The 18470-nt window shown below is 37.4% G+C and overlaps 1 protein-coding gene across 1 annotated transcript in view; it reads left to right on the forward strand.

The window, feature by feature from the left end:
- The first annotated feature begins 538 nt into the window (after nt 1-538).
- The window catches only part of lrpprc (leucine-rich pentatricopeptide repeat containing), a 56264-nt gene continuing 38332 nt past the window's right edge, over nt 539-18470 (forward strand). The window contains exons 1-19 of the mRNA XM_079854992.1: nt 539-763; nt 2349-2572; nt 2671-2793; nt 2876-2997; nt 4773-4831; nt 4957-5043; nt 5120-5246; nt 5929-6073; nt 6374-6531; nt 6653-6758; nt 7246-7353; nt 12685-12803; nt 12877-12970; nt 14218-14287; nt 16046-16073; nt 16164-16221; nt 17240-17346; nt 17883-17960; nt 18304-18366. Coding sequence (XP_079711118.1) covers nt 585-763; nt 2349-2572; nt 2671-2793; nt 2876-2997; nt 4773-4831; nt 4957-5043; nt 5120-5246; nt 5929-6073; nt 6374-6531; nt 6653-6758; nt 7246-7353; nt 12685-12803; nt 12877-12970; nt 14218-14287; nt 16046-16073; nt 16164-16221; nt 17240-17346; nt 17883-17960; nt 18304-18366 — 2055 coding nt within the window. The 5' untranslated portion in view covers nt 539-584. The remainder of the gene's footprint in view (nt 764-2348; nt 2573-2670; nt 2794-2875; nt 2998-4772; nt 4832-4956; nt 5044-5119; nt 5247-5928; nt 6074-6373; nt 6532-6652; nt 6759-7245; nt 7354-12684; nt 12804-12876; nt 12971-14217; nt 14288-16045; nt 16074-16163; nt 16222-17239; nt 17347-17882; nt 17961-18303; nt 18367-18470) is intronic.

Raw genomic sequence — 18470 nt, forward strand, 5'->3', positions numbered from 1 at the left:
AAATGTTATATCCAGCTAAAGTGTATTGAAGAATTTTCTGTATTTTGTTAGCTATAAAGCTATTATAATAGCTATTTTTTTATTGTATAATGTTTTTGGTAACTACTATTTTATTAGAAGGAAGACTGATATTGTTTTTAGCTCAGATTATTTTAAGCATATGTCGATGGTATCCTGAGGACAACTATTTATTAATTTTTAGGGACTTTTTCCTATATTCATAAGACATAGTAATAATAAAAAAGTTTATTTTCTCGAGGAAATCAAACAATATAGCATGCAGTTTCCTCAAGAAAGTGAAAAACTCATGATGTATTAGGCCTAATATGTCTTTAATATAATTGTTTATGACAAGCCTAACAATCTGTATTTTGTAACATTGTATATTTTGTAACCTGCGTATTACTGCTTGAATTACCAAACAGCTGGTAAACAACTACATCTGGGTAAATTGGACTATTTGAAGAAAAATGATGAGTTTGAGGGTGCTGAACCCCCCTATTAATACAATGGTCTCTCCCGTTGCTCTCTGGCCTGTCACGTGGTGCGGATGTCCTTCGCTCTTCTCTCTCTGCAAGCTAAACATGGCTGCGCTCTTAAGATCAGCCCGGCTTCTCAAATATTCATCGGCTTCATTGCTTCAGGTCTTAGGAAACAGCAGACATGCACCGGCGTCCGGTCGTCTTTACAGCGGAGCGGTCAGGACTCCACGTATAGGGTTTTGTGTGCGTCAGACAGTCCCGGGAAGGTTAAATGTTAACAGGTATACATGTGCCATGCGTGTTTAGATCATGCAGTTGTCATTGAGAGGTGATCACTCCTCTAACTGTACTATAACGCGTTGATAATGTGCTCAATGCAGGTTACTTAACTAAAAATTAACGAACATTTCTAAATATAGTAATTTGGTCCTATAATGATGTTGTATGAGAGAAATGGCTTCCTTGCATAAGCTCATAACCTGCAAAGTGTCAACCATGAATATCATTGCAGAAAATATGAATGTAGCATTACCCTTTTCAGCTTCTTTATAATGCTTATAACATTTATAAATCAAATTATTTTATAAACAGTATTATTTGGAAACAAAGAATATTTCATAAAGCATCACAATCAGTCTAATAAAATAGACATTAATCCTACCAAAAGTTATGATAATGGATATGTCCATATATATCTAGTTGTGTAACGTTATTTTAGGCTAATACTATTGTTGCTGAGAACTGTATGTTAGCATGGGTCAAAATTCAAGGGTCAACACGTCAAGGTCATTTTAAGCCATCTGAGGATACTGCACATTTTATTGGCCAATTTTTAATCTGTTAGTTTCTGGCATGTTAGTTACTCTATTTAGGGACACAGTGACCTAATAGCTAAACTCTGATCCACACCGTCTATGGTGGTTAACTCAAATCTACATAAAATATCTAAGCCTAAGTTTTTCTTTTCCACAAATCCACATAAGGATAAGGTTGAGTTCCGGGGGGGAGGGGATATAGCCTAGCCTAGCCTATATCATTTTTTTGTATTTTTGTGTTGGTACCTAGGCTCAGCATTAACATGTTTGGCCTCCTAAATTTTTTTCCGGGGACATTTTTAGCATTTATAAGGGCATTTTTCTAATTAAATAAAATTTTTCATGTCAAACTCATACATTTAATAAATACATTTAATTAACCGTAACCAATCAAATTAATCTAGCATCAGCCAAATCCATTTTTGCATCTGAAGTGGGATTTAGGTGAATTTACACAGATTGTTTAATGTGGCTCAGAGGTGGCATGAATATAATTTCACTGCAATTACAATTGCATAAATATCAATATATAGAAGAGAGGTTTTAGTTCCATATTTAAAATATTTCAGTTTTAATGAGTGAGTCATTGAATAATTTTTTCAGACAATTTCAAATGGCTGGTTCCTTCAATCACTCACTGAATTGATTAGTTTAAAAAAGCAGATTCATTCAGTAACTAAACACCGCTATGTTGGTCAGTGACCCTCAACAGTTCTGCTGTGGTTTTCTTTTCTTTTTTTTCTTCTCATTTTTAAGGCATTCCAATAGGCTACATCTTGATTGTGTCAGCTTACACATTGCTAAAACAACAATTATGATATTATTATAGATGATAAAAAAGCCCACCCCTACTTAGACATGAAACAAGGGCAGGTTTTCATCATAAATGTGGGATTAATCAGAAATCATTGTATAAATCAATCATAAATTGTTCAATTTCTTTAATTCGTTCAATTAATTTCATACACGTTTTTTTTTTGTAGTAAGCACCTTAACATACATTTCTTGTAATGCTAAGGCTGTACACTTATTGCAGACACTTCTTCTGCAGTTTGTTCTCATACAGATCAGCCTTGCCCTGTGTGAGTTGCCGTCAGTATGGAGTTGTCCCGGAGCAGAGTGGGCTGGTGAGGGATGAGCCCAGCGTGGCAGTCCGTTCCAAGCAGGCTCAGCAGTTTGACTGGGCTCTGGCGAAACTAGACAGCTCAGTCCGAAGGACAGGCAGGGTCACCAAAACACTGCTGCTGCGCATCTTCCATGACATCTGCAGAACAGGTACTTGTCTCTTTGCTTGAGGATCTTTCCTGGATCCATTTCCATGTATAAATCTCTACCTGTTCTGCATGTCATATCTCTAAAATCACTCCAAATAGGATATCCAAGTGGAAATCAAGCCCTGTTGTTGCTGAGAAGCTGTGGCTCACTTCTTCCTGAGGTTCCCCTGACTGAGCGCACAGAGCTGGCACAACGGATCTGGGATAAGCTTCAAGAACTTGGTATGAGTTAAAGACCCTTGAACAGTTACTGGTTGTACCTCTAAACTTGGGATTTGAACTTTCATATTGCTGTTCGTTGCAGGCTCCACCTATGATGTGAGCCATTACAATGCCCTGCTCAAGACGTACCTGCAGAATGAGTTCAAATTCTCTCCAACCGACTTCCTTGCTAAAATGGAAGCTGCTAATGTTCAGCCAAACAGAGTGAGTATAATTTTAAGTATAAGTAAACTCGCTTTTTTGCATTTATTTAGATTTCTGGCTTGTCTGCCAGCTCAGAAAAGCTGAAAAGAAAACGCGCAGCCAGTTTGTTATGGGCTGTCTGAGTCTGAAACCGTGTCATCCAGCGAGCTGTTTCAATTTGCAGCCAGTTTCTACATGGGTAGCTAGATATCTGAATAAGAATAATGCCATTTTAGCTCTGAGCGAGCTGTGCACTGTCGGCCATTTTCTCCAGCAGCTGTAGCGACAAGAATGTCTCGTAAGCAACTCAGGTGTTTTGTTGTTGGATGTAAGAGTCTTCATGTTCTCCCGACATCAGAGCCACTGAAGACGCAGTGGATTAGTTTTATTTTTGAAGGGAATGTGCCGCCATTTACCTAAATTTGTTTATGTCTGCGCGAATCATTTTACACCAGACTCGTGAACAATGGTCAATACAAAGTGACAATACAAAACACAGGTTTTGCTAAAATGTTGTTACACAAGGATGGATCAGTACCAACTGTTCGTGATCCAGTTTATAGTCTCTGGAGCAATACTGGTCACGGAAGTAATGAAAGGGAGAGCACGCACTACAGTTCATCAGAGTTGTTTTACGGATATAAAGCTTACCAGTTTTTTAAGCACCCCTCATATAGGCATACGGTCTGTATTAGTTTACTGTTAGTTGTAATGAGTGTTTTTGTGTAATTTTCTGTGAATTTTGATGATAATCAGCGGATAAGATTTGAATGCGCACTGCTTGTACTCACTGTGTATTCAGCTCTTACAGCCATTTCTGGAATGAATGCTTCATGCTTCATCTTATGTGTGATGTACAATAAACTCATCAGTAAAGTTTTCGCCATCATTTGGACAGGGTCCATTACAACAGGCGTGTACTAATAGTGGATTAAAGCAAGATGACAACGTAGTTTATAACTAATTAAACAAAACTATACCTCACTGTTCTATCTCCAATCAGACACGTACACAAAAACAGCACGCTTTTGCTCACTCCCCAAAAGTGGCAATTTTAACATGATATACAAAATGATCTGTGGGATATTTTGAGCTAAAACTTCACACACACTCTAGGGACATCAGATACTTATTTTATATCTTGTAATAGGGGCATTTGATGTCCCCTTTAACCAGTAATGGTGAGAGGGAAAAAAATGTATTACTGCATATATATTAGCCATACAAATATATACATATATATATATTTAGCCATAGCAATGCATTATGACAATGATTTCTCAGACAGTCTGATGGCAGATAGAAATAAACGGTATGTAAACGACTTTTGAGTGATTTGTTACAAAAGAGCACATAAAATCACAAACACAGAAACTTGAACGTCTGTGATGCACTAGGACTGACCTCATTGGTTCTCGAGCATCACGCTAACACGTTTCAGCTTCTTTTCCTTTTAATGGCGGGTGGCAAACCCACTTGAACGTGCATACTGCCACCTACTGCATGACACTTGCGTGAAAGCTGACAGGCTTAGGATAGCCGAGACCGATAGTTAACAAATGTTTAATCGGCCCCGATACAGATCTTTGAGAGAAAAAATACTTGTATGAAATTAACAATTATTTTAAATGATATTTACTAAAAATTCACTTCAAAAATAATCTATTGTCTTTGAAACTGACACAAGGTGCAAAAAACAATGGGAAACATGTATTTTGTCAATCACTGATGCAAGCTAGGGAATTGAATTGGATACCATGTTTATTTGTATTTGTTATATTATTATGACCGTCTAGGTGACCTATCAGAGACTCATTGCAGCATACTGTGAGGATGGTGACATTGAAGGTGCAAGGTGAGTTTTCAGCAAATGAGTTAATACTTATGGTGTAAATCTTGTAAAAAATAGAAATATTATTTACTCTGCTATCACAAGAAAAAATTTAGAAGAAACGATGCTTATATCATAACTTCTTGCAGTACAATCCTGGGCTTTATGAAGAGCAAAGATTTGCCCATCACAGAGGCTGTGTTCAACTCCCTAGTGACAGGCCATGCCCGGGCAGGGTAAGTGGACCGTGTCATTGACTTGCCTTTTCTGTGTGTTTGGCACATGTGTGTAGAGTAACTTGTGTCTGTGCAGGGACATGGACAGTGCTGAAGGCATGCTATCAGTCATGAAAGGGGCAGGGATTGAGCCTGGCCCAGACACATACCTGTCTCTCCTCAACGTGTACGCTGAGAAAGGCGATATTGCCAAAATTAAACAGGTCTGTGATTATGGGAGATGAAATGGACTGATTAAGAAATTTTTTAATAATGGTTAAGTTTTCAAATGATTGAAATTAAGTATTGTTGGGTCACTGCTTAAAATTATGCAGCTTGTAATGCAATTTATATATTTTTATGTTTATATTTTTAAGGTTTATCCGATAATAGGACGATTAAGTTATATTTGGCTGGTCATGTGATCTCAATATTTTGGCCCCATAAGGAAACCTACGCCAATGTAAAATAAATAATTTTTATTATATTATAATATAATAAAATATTATAATATCAATGTTGAAAATAGTTGTGCTGCTTAATATTTTTCTTGAAGCAATTTTTTTCAGGACTCTTAAAGTTAAAATCAGGTTAAAAAGAACAGTTTTTTTTATTTGAAATAGAAATCTTTTGTAACATTATAAATGTCTTTACTGTCACTATTGCTCAATTTAATGTGTCCTTGCTTAATAAAAGTTTTAATTTATTTATTTTTAAAAGTACTGACCCCAAACTTTGAACGGTTGTGTATAAATTTGACATCTCTTATTTTTTATTATTTTTAATATCGATAATGTATTCAAGAGTTTCTATACTACATAAATAGATTTTCCTTTTTATTTTCATTGTTTTTAGCTAATAATATAGCCTTTTCATATCTTATGTTATATGTGTTGTCTCCTATAGACTCTAGAGACGATGGAGAATGCAGATATCCATCTGATGGACAGAGATTTGATGCAGGTGGTTTTCAGTCTGACTAAGGCCGGCCATCAGCAGTATGTGCCCGAGATTGTGGAGCGCATGCGTCACGAGAGGGGATATGTACCAGGTGTGCCCACTGACTGATGTGTCATGTCATGGAAGCGAAGGGAATGTGGGACCATTAGCTTTGAATTTTGCCTTAAGCAATTACCAAAGTGGCCCATAGTGAGCCATAATGGTCCCATATGTATTCATAGCAGTATTCTATTTTAAGTGTTTTAAATATGAACCCAAGCCAATTAGAGAAATGGAATGCATACAATATTGATGCACTGAGATGAAGTTATGGGATTTTGGGAAAGTTATTAATGATTGATATATTTTTTTATTTTGAAACTGATGCATCGATTCATTTAAATTTCCTCAGATGCTATGAACCTCTGCTTGAGTCTGATTACCCACGGACATGAAGAGACAGCGTTTTCTGTGTTGAAGAGCTTCACCGGCCTGCTGGCAGACTCGCAGACCAATGATTCCCCAGACTTGGGAAACTTCTTTCTTCGCCACTGTGTCAATATGGACAAGGTGATGGACCCGAATCTAAATAATTTTAAGAGTGCATATTAAGTGGAATTTAAGTGTCAAATTTTTGTTAATTTTAGGCTTGTTGTTATAAGTTGTTAATTTGTGTGTTTGTGTCTTGCAGTCTGTGGAGAACATAGCTGGGTTTTGCAAAGATCTTAAAGATTCAGGTCTGCACTCATCGCCACTGCAGTTCACCCTTCAGTGTGCCCTGGAAGCCAAGAAGACCAGTGAGTACAATGAAGTAGATTTAAAGTTCGAAAAGACTACTTAATCCTTCGTATTGTCTTTTTAAACCCCAGGCTTTTAATTTAAGCTTAGTCTATTCAAGTTTATTTGTCTATTTCTGTCTTAAAACACTTTTATCTTGCTGTGAAAATAGCCATTGATGCTGATATGACAATAATTTTTTTTTTTAAATCAAAGTTATTTACCTAATAAGAATGATAAAAAAGGGTTTTGTAATGTCAAAACATTATAACCCAGGATTGTTAACCAGATTAAAATTATCCTGTGTTAATTTAAATAAATCTCACATTGTTGTATTTCTGGACCCAGTTTTAAGATATCTTTCTCTTTATTGTTAGAGAGGGCAAGACACGATTAACCGCTATATATGATTTAAGATTTTGGTCATATAGTCCCCACGCCCACCCATATATCTGATAATTGCACAGCTCGATTTGTGTTAATATTCTGTTCTTTGTAACTTTCTAGCTATGGCTGTTGCGCTCATGAGGAGGATGAAGGAGGAGGGCTTGCCTCTCAGACCTCACTACTTCTGGCCCCTGTTTACTCATCACCAGAAAGACAAGAACATTCCCGGTGAGTCCTGACCTTCCAGCCTCATTCTTAATCAGTCATTATTGTGCATGTTGCAACCAATTTTACTTCCATAATCTAACGTGTTTCTGATTGGTTTTATACAACGGGATTGAGTTGGATCATGAAAAGTCTGTGTTAAAGTGGGCTTTTTTTTGTATAATACAAAAAAATTACTTTCTCTTGACACCTCAATAAAAAGTCTGTCAATTTAGATATTTCATTAAATTATTTTTCTTCATACTTCCATCTGTTTATCTGTTCCAGAGTTACAAATAAATGCAGTTACAAAAGAGCATGTCCAGATAAATCTTACTGCAACTACAGCAGCGAGAATAAAAACATCTCATTTCTTTTCTTTTTTTAATCCAATAACCTTCATGAAACATGCAGGATCACTCTCACCTTTATGTTCCTGTACAGTTTTTTTTGTTTGCTCAGTGTTGAAATCTGCACTACGTGAAGGTTACATGACAGAATTTGTTGTGACTGGTTCTCATGTAAATGCGAGCGCTTTGAGGGAATTCACTTTCAATTATGTGCGCCGCTGTGCACGGCCATGAAATATTTAGCGCCATGTCGCATTCTGTCCACAGGTGTCACCAGCGGGCAGACGCCCATCCCCCTTTCCACCCACCAGTATTCCGTCCGCCCGTTCACGAGTGTGGATAGGGGGAAAAGTATGCATTTTGATGAGGTGTGGATTTGGGCAGGCGAGTTTGAAAAAACATATGCTAGCTTTGTCTTGGCAGCCGCGAGCGAGCGGTGCTTGACAGTTTCAAGAAGAAATGCAGCTCATTGCTTGTGACATGGCGCGAGAATAATGCCTCAGCCCCTCACGTAGCACACAACAAGCTTTTACATCTGCATCTTAAATGCTCTTTGCACTAGTCACATTTCTGAAAATCCTTTTTTTTTTATATCTTTTTGCCATTCACTTGCATCGGATGCTGGGTCCTTTTATAAAGGGTCATGAAACCCTAAAACACTCTGTTTATTATTAAGTGAAAAATGGTTATTTCGTTGTTGTTTATTGGACCCATTTCGTTTATCTTGTTTAAAAAGCAAAGTTGAACCAAAGTCATGAAAAGTGAGATATGCATAAATTCGGAGTGTCGATTGGCTATTGTGGTTGGAGACTACTCGTCTACGTCATGCGTTTTTGAGCTTTTCTTTGCATTATTCATGAGAATAAACTCCTTAAATCCAATCACTGCGCTGTATTATGCATGAAATCGCAGTACAGTGGAGAATATATTATTAGACCTTTTAAAAGTTCTTCCTCATTTTTAGACCTATAGCTCGGCAAAGTTTCTTTGCTTATACGTTTTTCAAAGAATAATTTTTAAAAATGCATTTGGTTTGTTCATGATAGTTATTAGTAATCTCTAATGATACAATTTTTGTGAGTTTGTTGTCATAGGGTTATATTTTTAAAGTACATCAAGGTGCACAAACTTTTTTTTTCTGTGCCCATGTTTTTAAAGTCCCCATGTAGTCAATAATTGTATCCCTTAAAACTCATCTTTGATCACCAAAATGACGTTTAAATGTTTTTTTCCTGTGAAAAAAATATCTTCATGCCTTAAAATAGCTTGAATATAACTCTACAACTTTGCTTCATTTAGTATGCGTTGTACAATAAATATGCTAATTAGCCCCGCCTCCACTCACTCACACCAGATCAGAGATCCACTCGCTAAACTTTCTAAGGTAAACGCTGCACAGTGGTATCGCTCTTTACAACTTTGGACACATAACGGTAATATGATTAGCCTTTTGCTTGAATTCTTTGAACAACTCAGAACGTCAGTGGAGAAATGCCTATAGTTCATCATAACATTGTAATATATGTCATACACCTGCTATATTGGTTAATCTACACAATTTTTCATATCAACAGAAAAATATACCGGGATAACCTGGACTCACCTGCTAGTTCGCTATTAATGATATGCTAAAGCCCGCCGGCACGTTGACATGATTGGTGACAAGGTAGATTGTGACGTAAGAAACACCAGCGATTTCAAACCACGTTTTTGAGACTGGCTTTTGGTTCACTGCAGTTTTAAAGAGAGAATACTCAGCAATGGTGTTGTTGACTTATGAATTTGCACATGGTTTGTCTTAAAGCACATTAAAAAACACCACACAGACATATAAACAACATTTAAAAACTTGATTTTCACCACAGGGGGGACTCTAATTTAAATGTTCCTGTATAGGCTAATGTGTGTTGTAGATCTGTTTTTTGTTGGTTGTTGCCTCCACTCCACTGACACTTGTTTCTTTTTTCTTTTTTTTTCTGGATTACATAAAACAGCAACACTGCAATGGCTTCACCATGTGGTACATTGGTTGACTTTATTTGTGTGATCACAGTTGTAGTTTGGTTCTTTTCATTCTAATGACGTATATTTGGCAACGGAACTTACCGAACATCCAAAACAGTGTACATATGATTTTATGTTTACCAACTGAGAACTCAAAAAGCTTATAAAATGTGTAAAAAACAAAACAAAAACAGGAATTCCTCCATTGCACACACAAACGCAGATCTGCTGCAAGGATACAGCGAAAAAAACTGTTGTTGTCCTATGAACATCTGTGGAGTTCTGTGTGTGGGTTTTTGAAAAGTCTTTAATGCTCACCAAGGCTGCATTTATTTGATAAAGTTCAGTATTTTATTTTATTTTTGATATAATAATTTTCTATTTGAATATATTTTAAAATGTAATTTTATCCCTGTGATGATAAAGCTGAATTTTCAGCATCATTACTCCAGTCTTCAGTTCCACATGATCCGTCAGAAATCATTCTAATATGCTGATTTGGTGTTCTTATTATCAATGTATAAAAAACAAAAAAAACAACTGCAAACTGTTTTTCAGGATTCTGTGGTAAGTAGAAAGTTCAAAAGACAACATTTATTTGAAATAGAAATATTTTGCAACATTATAAATGTCTTTACTGTCACTTTTAATCAATTTGATGCAAGATTTTTTTTTTTTTTTTTACCTCAAACTTTTGAGCTGTGATGTACGTGCTTCACTGTTTCGACAGACCCAAGCACACTCCCAAGTTTTGCTTTTAGCAAGATATACTATTCACTTTTTTAAATCCATTTAATTATAGAATTGAGCTTGTTTGGAAATACAGCTCTGTTGACAGTTTGAACCCTGACCTCTCCCCTTTAGTGCCCCTTAAGTAAGAGACTGCAGACTTGGTTACTTCCCACACTTACAGTTCAATCATCAAACCCAGTGATGTAGCAAACAGAAATCTGGAGGTCGCCCGAGAATTCATTGAACCGGATTTGTTCCATAAAAGCCTTCTCACACACTTTCTGAATTGAGAGAAGTCTTGAATCGGCAAGTGATGTGACTGGCTATCCATTTTGCATCCCCATTCACATGCAACCTATCGGCCTGTGCTGTCTGAGACAACTTTTATGGCTGACAAATGGATTGATGGATTATTTAACAGCAAAACAGGTGTGCTCCTCTCATAAAAATGAAAGAATGAATAGAGAGACGGCTCTCAGGCTCCATTGAGAAGAGAGTGTCTGGTCAACTGTTTACGTTTGCTTGAAAGCAAAGAGCTACTGAATTGCAAGAAAGGATGAATGGAGAAAGATGCACAGATGAGAATGAAATGGAGAGATGGGATAGATGGGTGGATGGATGGAGCCTCCAGGTGCTTTACCTGGCTAATGCTCTCGCACACCGGTGGTCGTCCGCTCCTGGCGCCAGATGCAGGTTTTAATGGCAGATAAAAGCAGCTCTTATCTTTTATTCAGGTGTGTAGGTGTCCCCTGAGCATTTAGATACAGAGTGCTAAGGACCAAGGTGAAGAGTAAACAGAACACAAATCGCTGGTTCACGTGTTCCCTCACACACAAACGTTTGCCCGAGTAGGTCGAGAGACTATTCCATATGCATGTGGTGCTTTAGGCGGGAGTGAAGGGTCCTGCTGGAGAGCCGGGTAGATGCCTGAATCCTCTGCCTGAAGGGGGTGTTCCTCCAGGCCATGCCATAGGAAAATGGATGTGATGAAAATCTAATTATCAGATTTTTATTTAAATATTTTCTGTTTAAAATCTGGTTGAGTGAATTGTAAACAGCCTTGGGTTTTAAATCATGTTGCTGGTCTAAAAAATTAAATAAATCCAAGAACCAAACCAATATAGCATTAGTCCTGTCCTTATAAAAAAAATGGCTTGTGCTTATTTCTCTTCCACATAACAGGAAAGAATCTTTTTATCGATAACGATAATTAGACAATATTTTGCTGAGTGTGTTATTATGTTGTTAGGATTGTCGTGGACAGCTGACAAGCAAAATAATTTGGCAATGCAATTGCTGTCTATCAACAATGACGCGCGAACTATGATGACAGACAGCTCGTTCACGAGCGAGGGCGGGTCTGTGTTGAAATGCTGCTGTCAATCAACAATCTTGGGAGGGGCGTGTGACGTCACAAGGTCGAACGGCTTGATTTGAGATGGGATAAAACATATAAGGAGATTAAAAAAAAAACACTGGATGGATTTTTATCATTTTATGATGGTTGTGTACAGGCACTGCCAACACACATTTCAGTACAATCAACTTGTAAAAGTGCATGTACCATTATATGACCCCTTTAAGAATTTTTTGATATTTAGACTGGAAACAAGACAAAAAAAAAATCTAAGGAAGAAAAGTATTTTTTGCAGTGTACAAACCAAGCAATTTTTAGTTGATCTTGATAAGTGCTAATTGTCACAATTGTAAACATTTTTTCCATGAGGGGGTTTAGCATCACGGTGGCTTTGCTTCCTGGCAGACCATTAAAGAAACACAGACACACAGACACACAGACACACAGACACACACAGACACACACACACACAGACACAGACACACACACAGACACACACACAGACACACACACAGACACACACACAGACACACACACAGACACACACACAGACACACACACAGACACACACACAGACACACACACAGACACACACACAGACACACACACAGACACACACACAGACACACACACAGACACACACACAGACACACACACAGACACACACACAGACACACAGACACACACACAGACAGACACACAGACACACAGACACACACAAACACAAACAAACAAAAACAAACAAACAAACAAACAAACAAAAGTCCTGAAATGATTCCAATTGTGTGTGCCGTATGCAGCCAACGTTCAGTGGGCCATCCTTGAACTTTTTTAGGTGCAGACGTGACTATTGTGTGGCATGAATTCCGTTTGTGCACATGTCTAAATAAATCACTTTTTGTTTCCTTTCAGATCTTATGGAAGCTCTAAGAGGCATGCAAGAACTGGGCCTCCCAGCAGACGTTGATACTTTTAGTAACTATATTCTGCCGTCTTTCCCATCAGTGGACAGTGCCCACACTTCTTTTAAGGTAATTATACTGGATATGCGTATGGTTTGTTGTGACTGTTCTGAAACACTCTAATTTGGGTTGATAATTGCAGGAGGCCGGTATTGACCTGGACACAGATAGCTTGATTGCAGCAGAATTACGAACCGAAGCATCACGTGGAAACTTTGCAGGGCTACTCTCTCTGAGTAAGCATTAGCTTCTATGAAAATTGACCTCTTCTTTTCTCTCAACCACTCTCTGCACATTTTACACACACACACACACACACACACACACACACACACACACACACACACACACACACACACACACACACACACACACACACACACACACACACACACACACACACACACACACACACACACACACACACACACACACACACACACACACACACACACACTCTTATATGAGATTATATGTATGTGACACAGCTCTGTAGAGATTTTATTTTAGATGTGTACTCTGTATGATAGTGTTCATCACTTTGAGACTAATTGCTGCCCATCAGGACTACATAGCCACTCAAACATACACACTGCAAGCAGTTGTGTCCCCATTAATCCTTTTAATCAGGGGTGTTCCGTAAAATTTCCAAGAGGTTCAGACTCTGTACAGACAATTCTTGGAATTGTTATACATTTATATTTGGACAGCTGTAGTACTCGCCCATCCGAGTCAGAAATGATGACATCTCTAAATAATTTTCCCAATTAGAACTTTGTTTTTTATGAAATGTTCTTAACATGCTGAAATGATCATTCTAAATGTAGACAAAAATGTTCTTGTGTAAAGGAAAGGCGTCACGTCATTAATTCTTCACAAGCTTGGTGTAGTTGAGTGGCTGGAGTCGTATTTTAATGAAAGTATCAATCTCTTTTGCTGCTCACCACCGTGTCTGTGCTACTGTTGTTCAAATATCTGCATCATCTGAATGAAGCTCTCGTTTTATCAATAATGGGGCGCTTTATGTATTCAGTGGGGGAGAGTAGCAAAATACACAGAAAGGGCTTAAAAGAAGCGCATTTAGAGCTTGATAAAAATATTAAAGGATATAGTGCCGAAAGATCATTACTGAGTGCTTGTGTTGTGTACAGCTCTGTTGTTTTGATACACTGCTCAATTAAACTGTACAAATGGTACAACTGTTGTAACTTGTCTCGCAGTCCGGGTAGAACCAATCCTGGGTCTGGAACATACATACTACATACAGACTGCATGCATGCATACATACATGCATAAACACACTATACAAATATGAATATGAATATAAATATGAATATGAAGCAAGGAAAAATGTCCAAATTAATCAACATTCAGTGGGTGCAGTAAAAAAATAGCTTAAGTTACAATGTAAAAAAAAAAATCATAAATGAGGTGAAATGTCTCTGCTTTCGTGACTTTCACTCATATATTCTCACTCTTGCAGTGTCTTCACCTGCTCTCCCAGCCATTGACCTCAGTGCTTTCAGATCCAGTCTGATCTCTGGATTCAGAGGGTGAGTAACGAAAAAAAAAAACTCTGCGCACGTAAAATGTTCTGCCTTTTGGCTAGACAGCCACTCATTCGTCATCTCATGCATATGGACGCAGTCATCTCTAGCCCAATTACAGCATGGGAAGAATGCAAATAGAGTTTGTCCTTTTTGTTGTTTTGCTTCTGATGCCTCTCTGTCCAATGCTGAAAGATTACTAACTACCCTGACTGCCACTGATAGCGAGATACAAGTGCTCACATTGGCATTTTACCCTTCAACTTGGCTGGCAGCGTTTGTTTTTTGGCTAATTCCCCCAGACAATCACCTCATTGCTCACACATACTCATAAACCTGTCATGGTATTTTATTTATCACATCATTTTCTCATGGTATCACTTAGTGCACTCACTCAGCTTAGATCTAAAATCAATCCCATCATGCACAATAGTTAAGGACCAGCTTTGTTTTTAACTCTGATCTGAACACAGAGGCCGTAGGGTAGCAGATGCTGCTGTCCTCTGTACTTAGCAAAGCATTTAGATGTGAAAGAGGAGCAGGGAGGTTGCCGGCAGCGATGGATGTCAGGTTTGTAATTGGGGTTGTCAGAAGGGTAGAGGGGGTTGTCGGGGCCCTGTCTCCTTGGCGACCTGCTCTTGTAATAGTCAAGGTCACTAGATAATTTAATCATTAACCAATGTTGAATCTTTTTTCATTCCTTGTCTCCCTGCTCTCCGCCGTCAACATTCCCTACCAGCACTGCATCTTGATTTTATAATGTATGTGCATTTGCATATGTGACCACTGAGGCTCTAGAAGTTTTCAGAGCTATTTAAGATCATAAGATATAAATATATTATAATTATATTAAATTATACTGAGTTTAATGGTATCTAGGGCTGTCGCTAATGATTTTTTTTGGTAATCGAGTAATCGGACGATTATTTTGACGATTATTCGAGTAATCCGATTTTTCGGGTGGTTATAAAAATAGACTTAAGCAAATACCAAAGCCTTTAAAATTACTTGAAATGCTTAATGAGGCAATACCATAATACTAATAATATTTGGTTCAAATAAAGTATCAAAAGCAAGTAATCGTGTGGTTTCATTGAACAGCAGTTAAAATGCACAATACACATAATATAAACAATTATCTTATGTACCTTGTGTATTATAACAAATGTCTGCAGAGGGCAACAACGGTCTGGTGTTGTTACACTTTACAGCAGATCAAATTCTTGTTTAATTTTGGACAAATGTAATTAAAATTTAAGCTTAATATTTAACATTTTGTCTTTGCTTCTGGCCTGTAAAAGTATTTTTTGTAAGAAATATTTTATTAAATGTGTGAGATCCTCTCCTTTGTTGAACTTTGGTATGTTTTTTGAGCTTAAGCACCAACGTTATTTTAATCTACCTCCTTTTTAGTATTTGGCACATTCCATGGCCTTTCTGCTGTTTTTGACTTCTAATTTCTTTATATAAATTTTATAATTATTTTCTAGTTATGCGTAGCTATTAAATATTTTGACAATTTGTGCAGTCTCTATATAACTGTTTTCCTTATGCAGTAAAAATGGGTAACTGGAACAATAATGAACAGAAATCGTGGAGATTGATTGGTCAAAAGGTTTGCCTGCTATATGTTCTCACTGGTCAAATGAAGCCCTGTCACACCAAATGAATACTTGATCTTGAAATCACTGTCTGGCAGATGTTAGATTTGAAATATTCTGTCTTGAATGCGAGTCTTCTCTTATCCTCTACTGCCCCCTGCAGGTTTCATGATGTGGAGATCATGGCAAAGGTAAGAGTGAAGCAAGAGATTTTGAGAGAGATTATGGAAAACGAATGAAAAGAACCTTTGTTAATGTCACCTCATAATCTGCTGTTACAGATCACAGAGCTTCTATATAAAGACGCCCGGTTCAGTAATGCTGTCCCTGAAACTTCTGGTATGTGGCTTGTACTGTTTTTCCCTTAAACTGCATGCATCTTTGTTTAAAATAATTGGCTGTTCATATTTTGTATTTATCATAATGTAATGTTTTTTTTTTTGCCATGTTAAATTTTTTTTTTTCACTTTTCTGTTGATTTGAATGTTCCTGCGCTCCTGCAGTATGACACATTAATTCATTGTACAATATTTACATCTTTCAAAAAATGACACTTCATTTTACAAGTTTCAGAAAAATGTGATTTACAGTTGTTTAGAGTATAGCATTGCGTACTAAAAATGATCAGTTTATATGCTTCGCAAATGGCTTTCTCTGTTTTTTTTTTGTTTTTTTTTAAATGTATGTAATTTTTTCATTTTTAAATTGCCATAATATTCATGATTGCTGATAGCCAGTGTAATACCAGTTATGGTGCTGTGGGGATGCATAGTACAAGACAAAGAGGTTGGGAAATGCTGCACTAGTAAATCTCTATGCCTTATATGTCCTCTGAGCTGGTTTCACTGACGGTATCGTGTGTGTGTCTGTTGGGTTTCTGGCGGTGATGGAGTTTATCCTGACAGCCGTACTTTGCATTAAGTGTGTGTGTCTGATGCAGTCTGAAAAGTAGCCGTGTGCATGTTTGTGTGAGTGCTGTGTGCTTGCTGACTCTGCGCTGAGTTAACAGAGCTTCTGTGAGCGTCTGTCGTCTCGCTGCACTGGAGCAGGCCTCCGCGCTGGTGTCCGAGCAGGTGGGAGCGATAGAGACGGTCTCTCTGTCTCATCCCATCACTGTGCACAACGCAAATGTGTGCGTAAGGCTGTCAGCTGCCAGCCACTTGTTAAAACAGACTTCAGTCAAATCTGGAGCAAAGCTGTGTCAGCACAACACACATGTGCAGTTTAAGAGCTTATTTGCTGGATTGCAATATTTTTGTTCTGGTTCTGCGGAAGCTCCTTTTGTGATTTTTATATAACTATTGATTTGTTTATTTAAAGCAGAAAGTGTCAAATTGGCTCTTCTCTCCTTTTGCAGAAAATGTGGCCTACTTCCTTTACAACCTGATCGATTCCATGAACGAGGGGGAGGTGCAATCCAAAGAAGAGAAGCTTAGGGAGTATTTCAGCCTGCTTAAGAAAATGGTACATCTGCAAACACACAAGCGTAGTGTCATTAACATTTTGGTCTGCCTGTTAAATCAAGTCTGTCTAGGACCCCATGGGGTAGCTGTTGTATGTACAATAGCATTCATTTTGGGGTCAATAAGACTTTTCCCCGGTAAGGATGCATTAAACCAATCGAAAGTGATCGTAAAGACATTTTATAATGTTACAAAGATTTCTGTTTCAAATAAATGCTGTTCTTTTGAACTTTGTTCATCAAAGAATCTGGAAAAAAAATCATGGTCTCCACAATTTTTTTTTTTTTTTTTGGTGGCTTTTTTTTTAAGCAAGAGCCTTTTTTTAGCTTGCGAAATTAAAAACTAGCTAAAAAACACAAAGAACGTGACATTTTTAATTCCACATCTAAAGTTTTGATTATTTACCATTAAAGAAAATTAAAAAATACTTTAGTCATCAGAAATGAAAATACTAATTTTGAAATAACTTTGCTGTCTGGCCCACATCAGTTCCGTTAATTCTTTATTTTGGTGTCAAGTTCTTTGCTTTATTTTTAGAATATCAACATCTCACTGAATATCTTCAGAGGAATCAGGAACATTCTGGAGTCCTACCATGTTCCAGAGCTCATCAAGGTATTTTATAATTAGTGTTTTTTTCAAGTATAATGTTACTAATACCTGATATATTTCTTGTCTGGCGGATAAAAAAAAAAAATCATAGTTGGAGCCTTAGCCATGTGGCCAAGGGCTGCGACATACGGTGCGGTTGGTTGCACTTCGGGCTACTGTCCTATCTAAATATAGTCAAAAATAAGTAGCCCAAAAAAATCCCTTAGACTCCCATTGAAGGAGAGACTTGTGAATCAGTTTTGCATGGGCAATATTTTCTTCAAAAACTTTACAAATCTAGGTTTAATTGTCTCATTCAGGTCTGTGATAGTACTGTTAATAGAGCAGTTCATAACTTATCTTTCAGGATGTCCTTGCTCTTGTGGATAAAAAGGAAAATGGAATGGCGACTGATGTGGCACTGCTTAGAGTAAGTTTTTCTCTTTTTTTTTTTCTTTTTTTTTTTTTTTTTTCTCAACCAAATGTGTTCAATACATCAGGTGAGCTGTGTTAGTCAAATATCATCATGTTTGT

The sequence above is a fragment of the Squalius cephalus genome, assembly GCF_949319135.1.
Source record: "Squalius cephalus genome assembly, chromosome: 21".
Lineage (NCBI taxonomy): Eukaryota > Metazoa > Chordata > Actinopteri > Cypriniformes > Leuciscidae > Squalius > Squalius cephalus.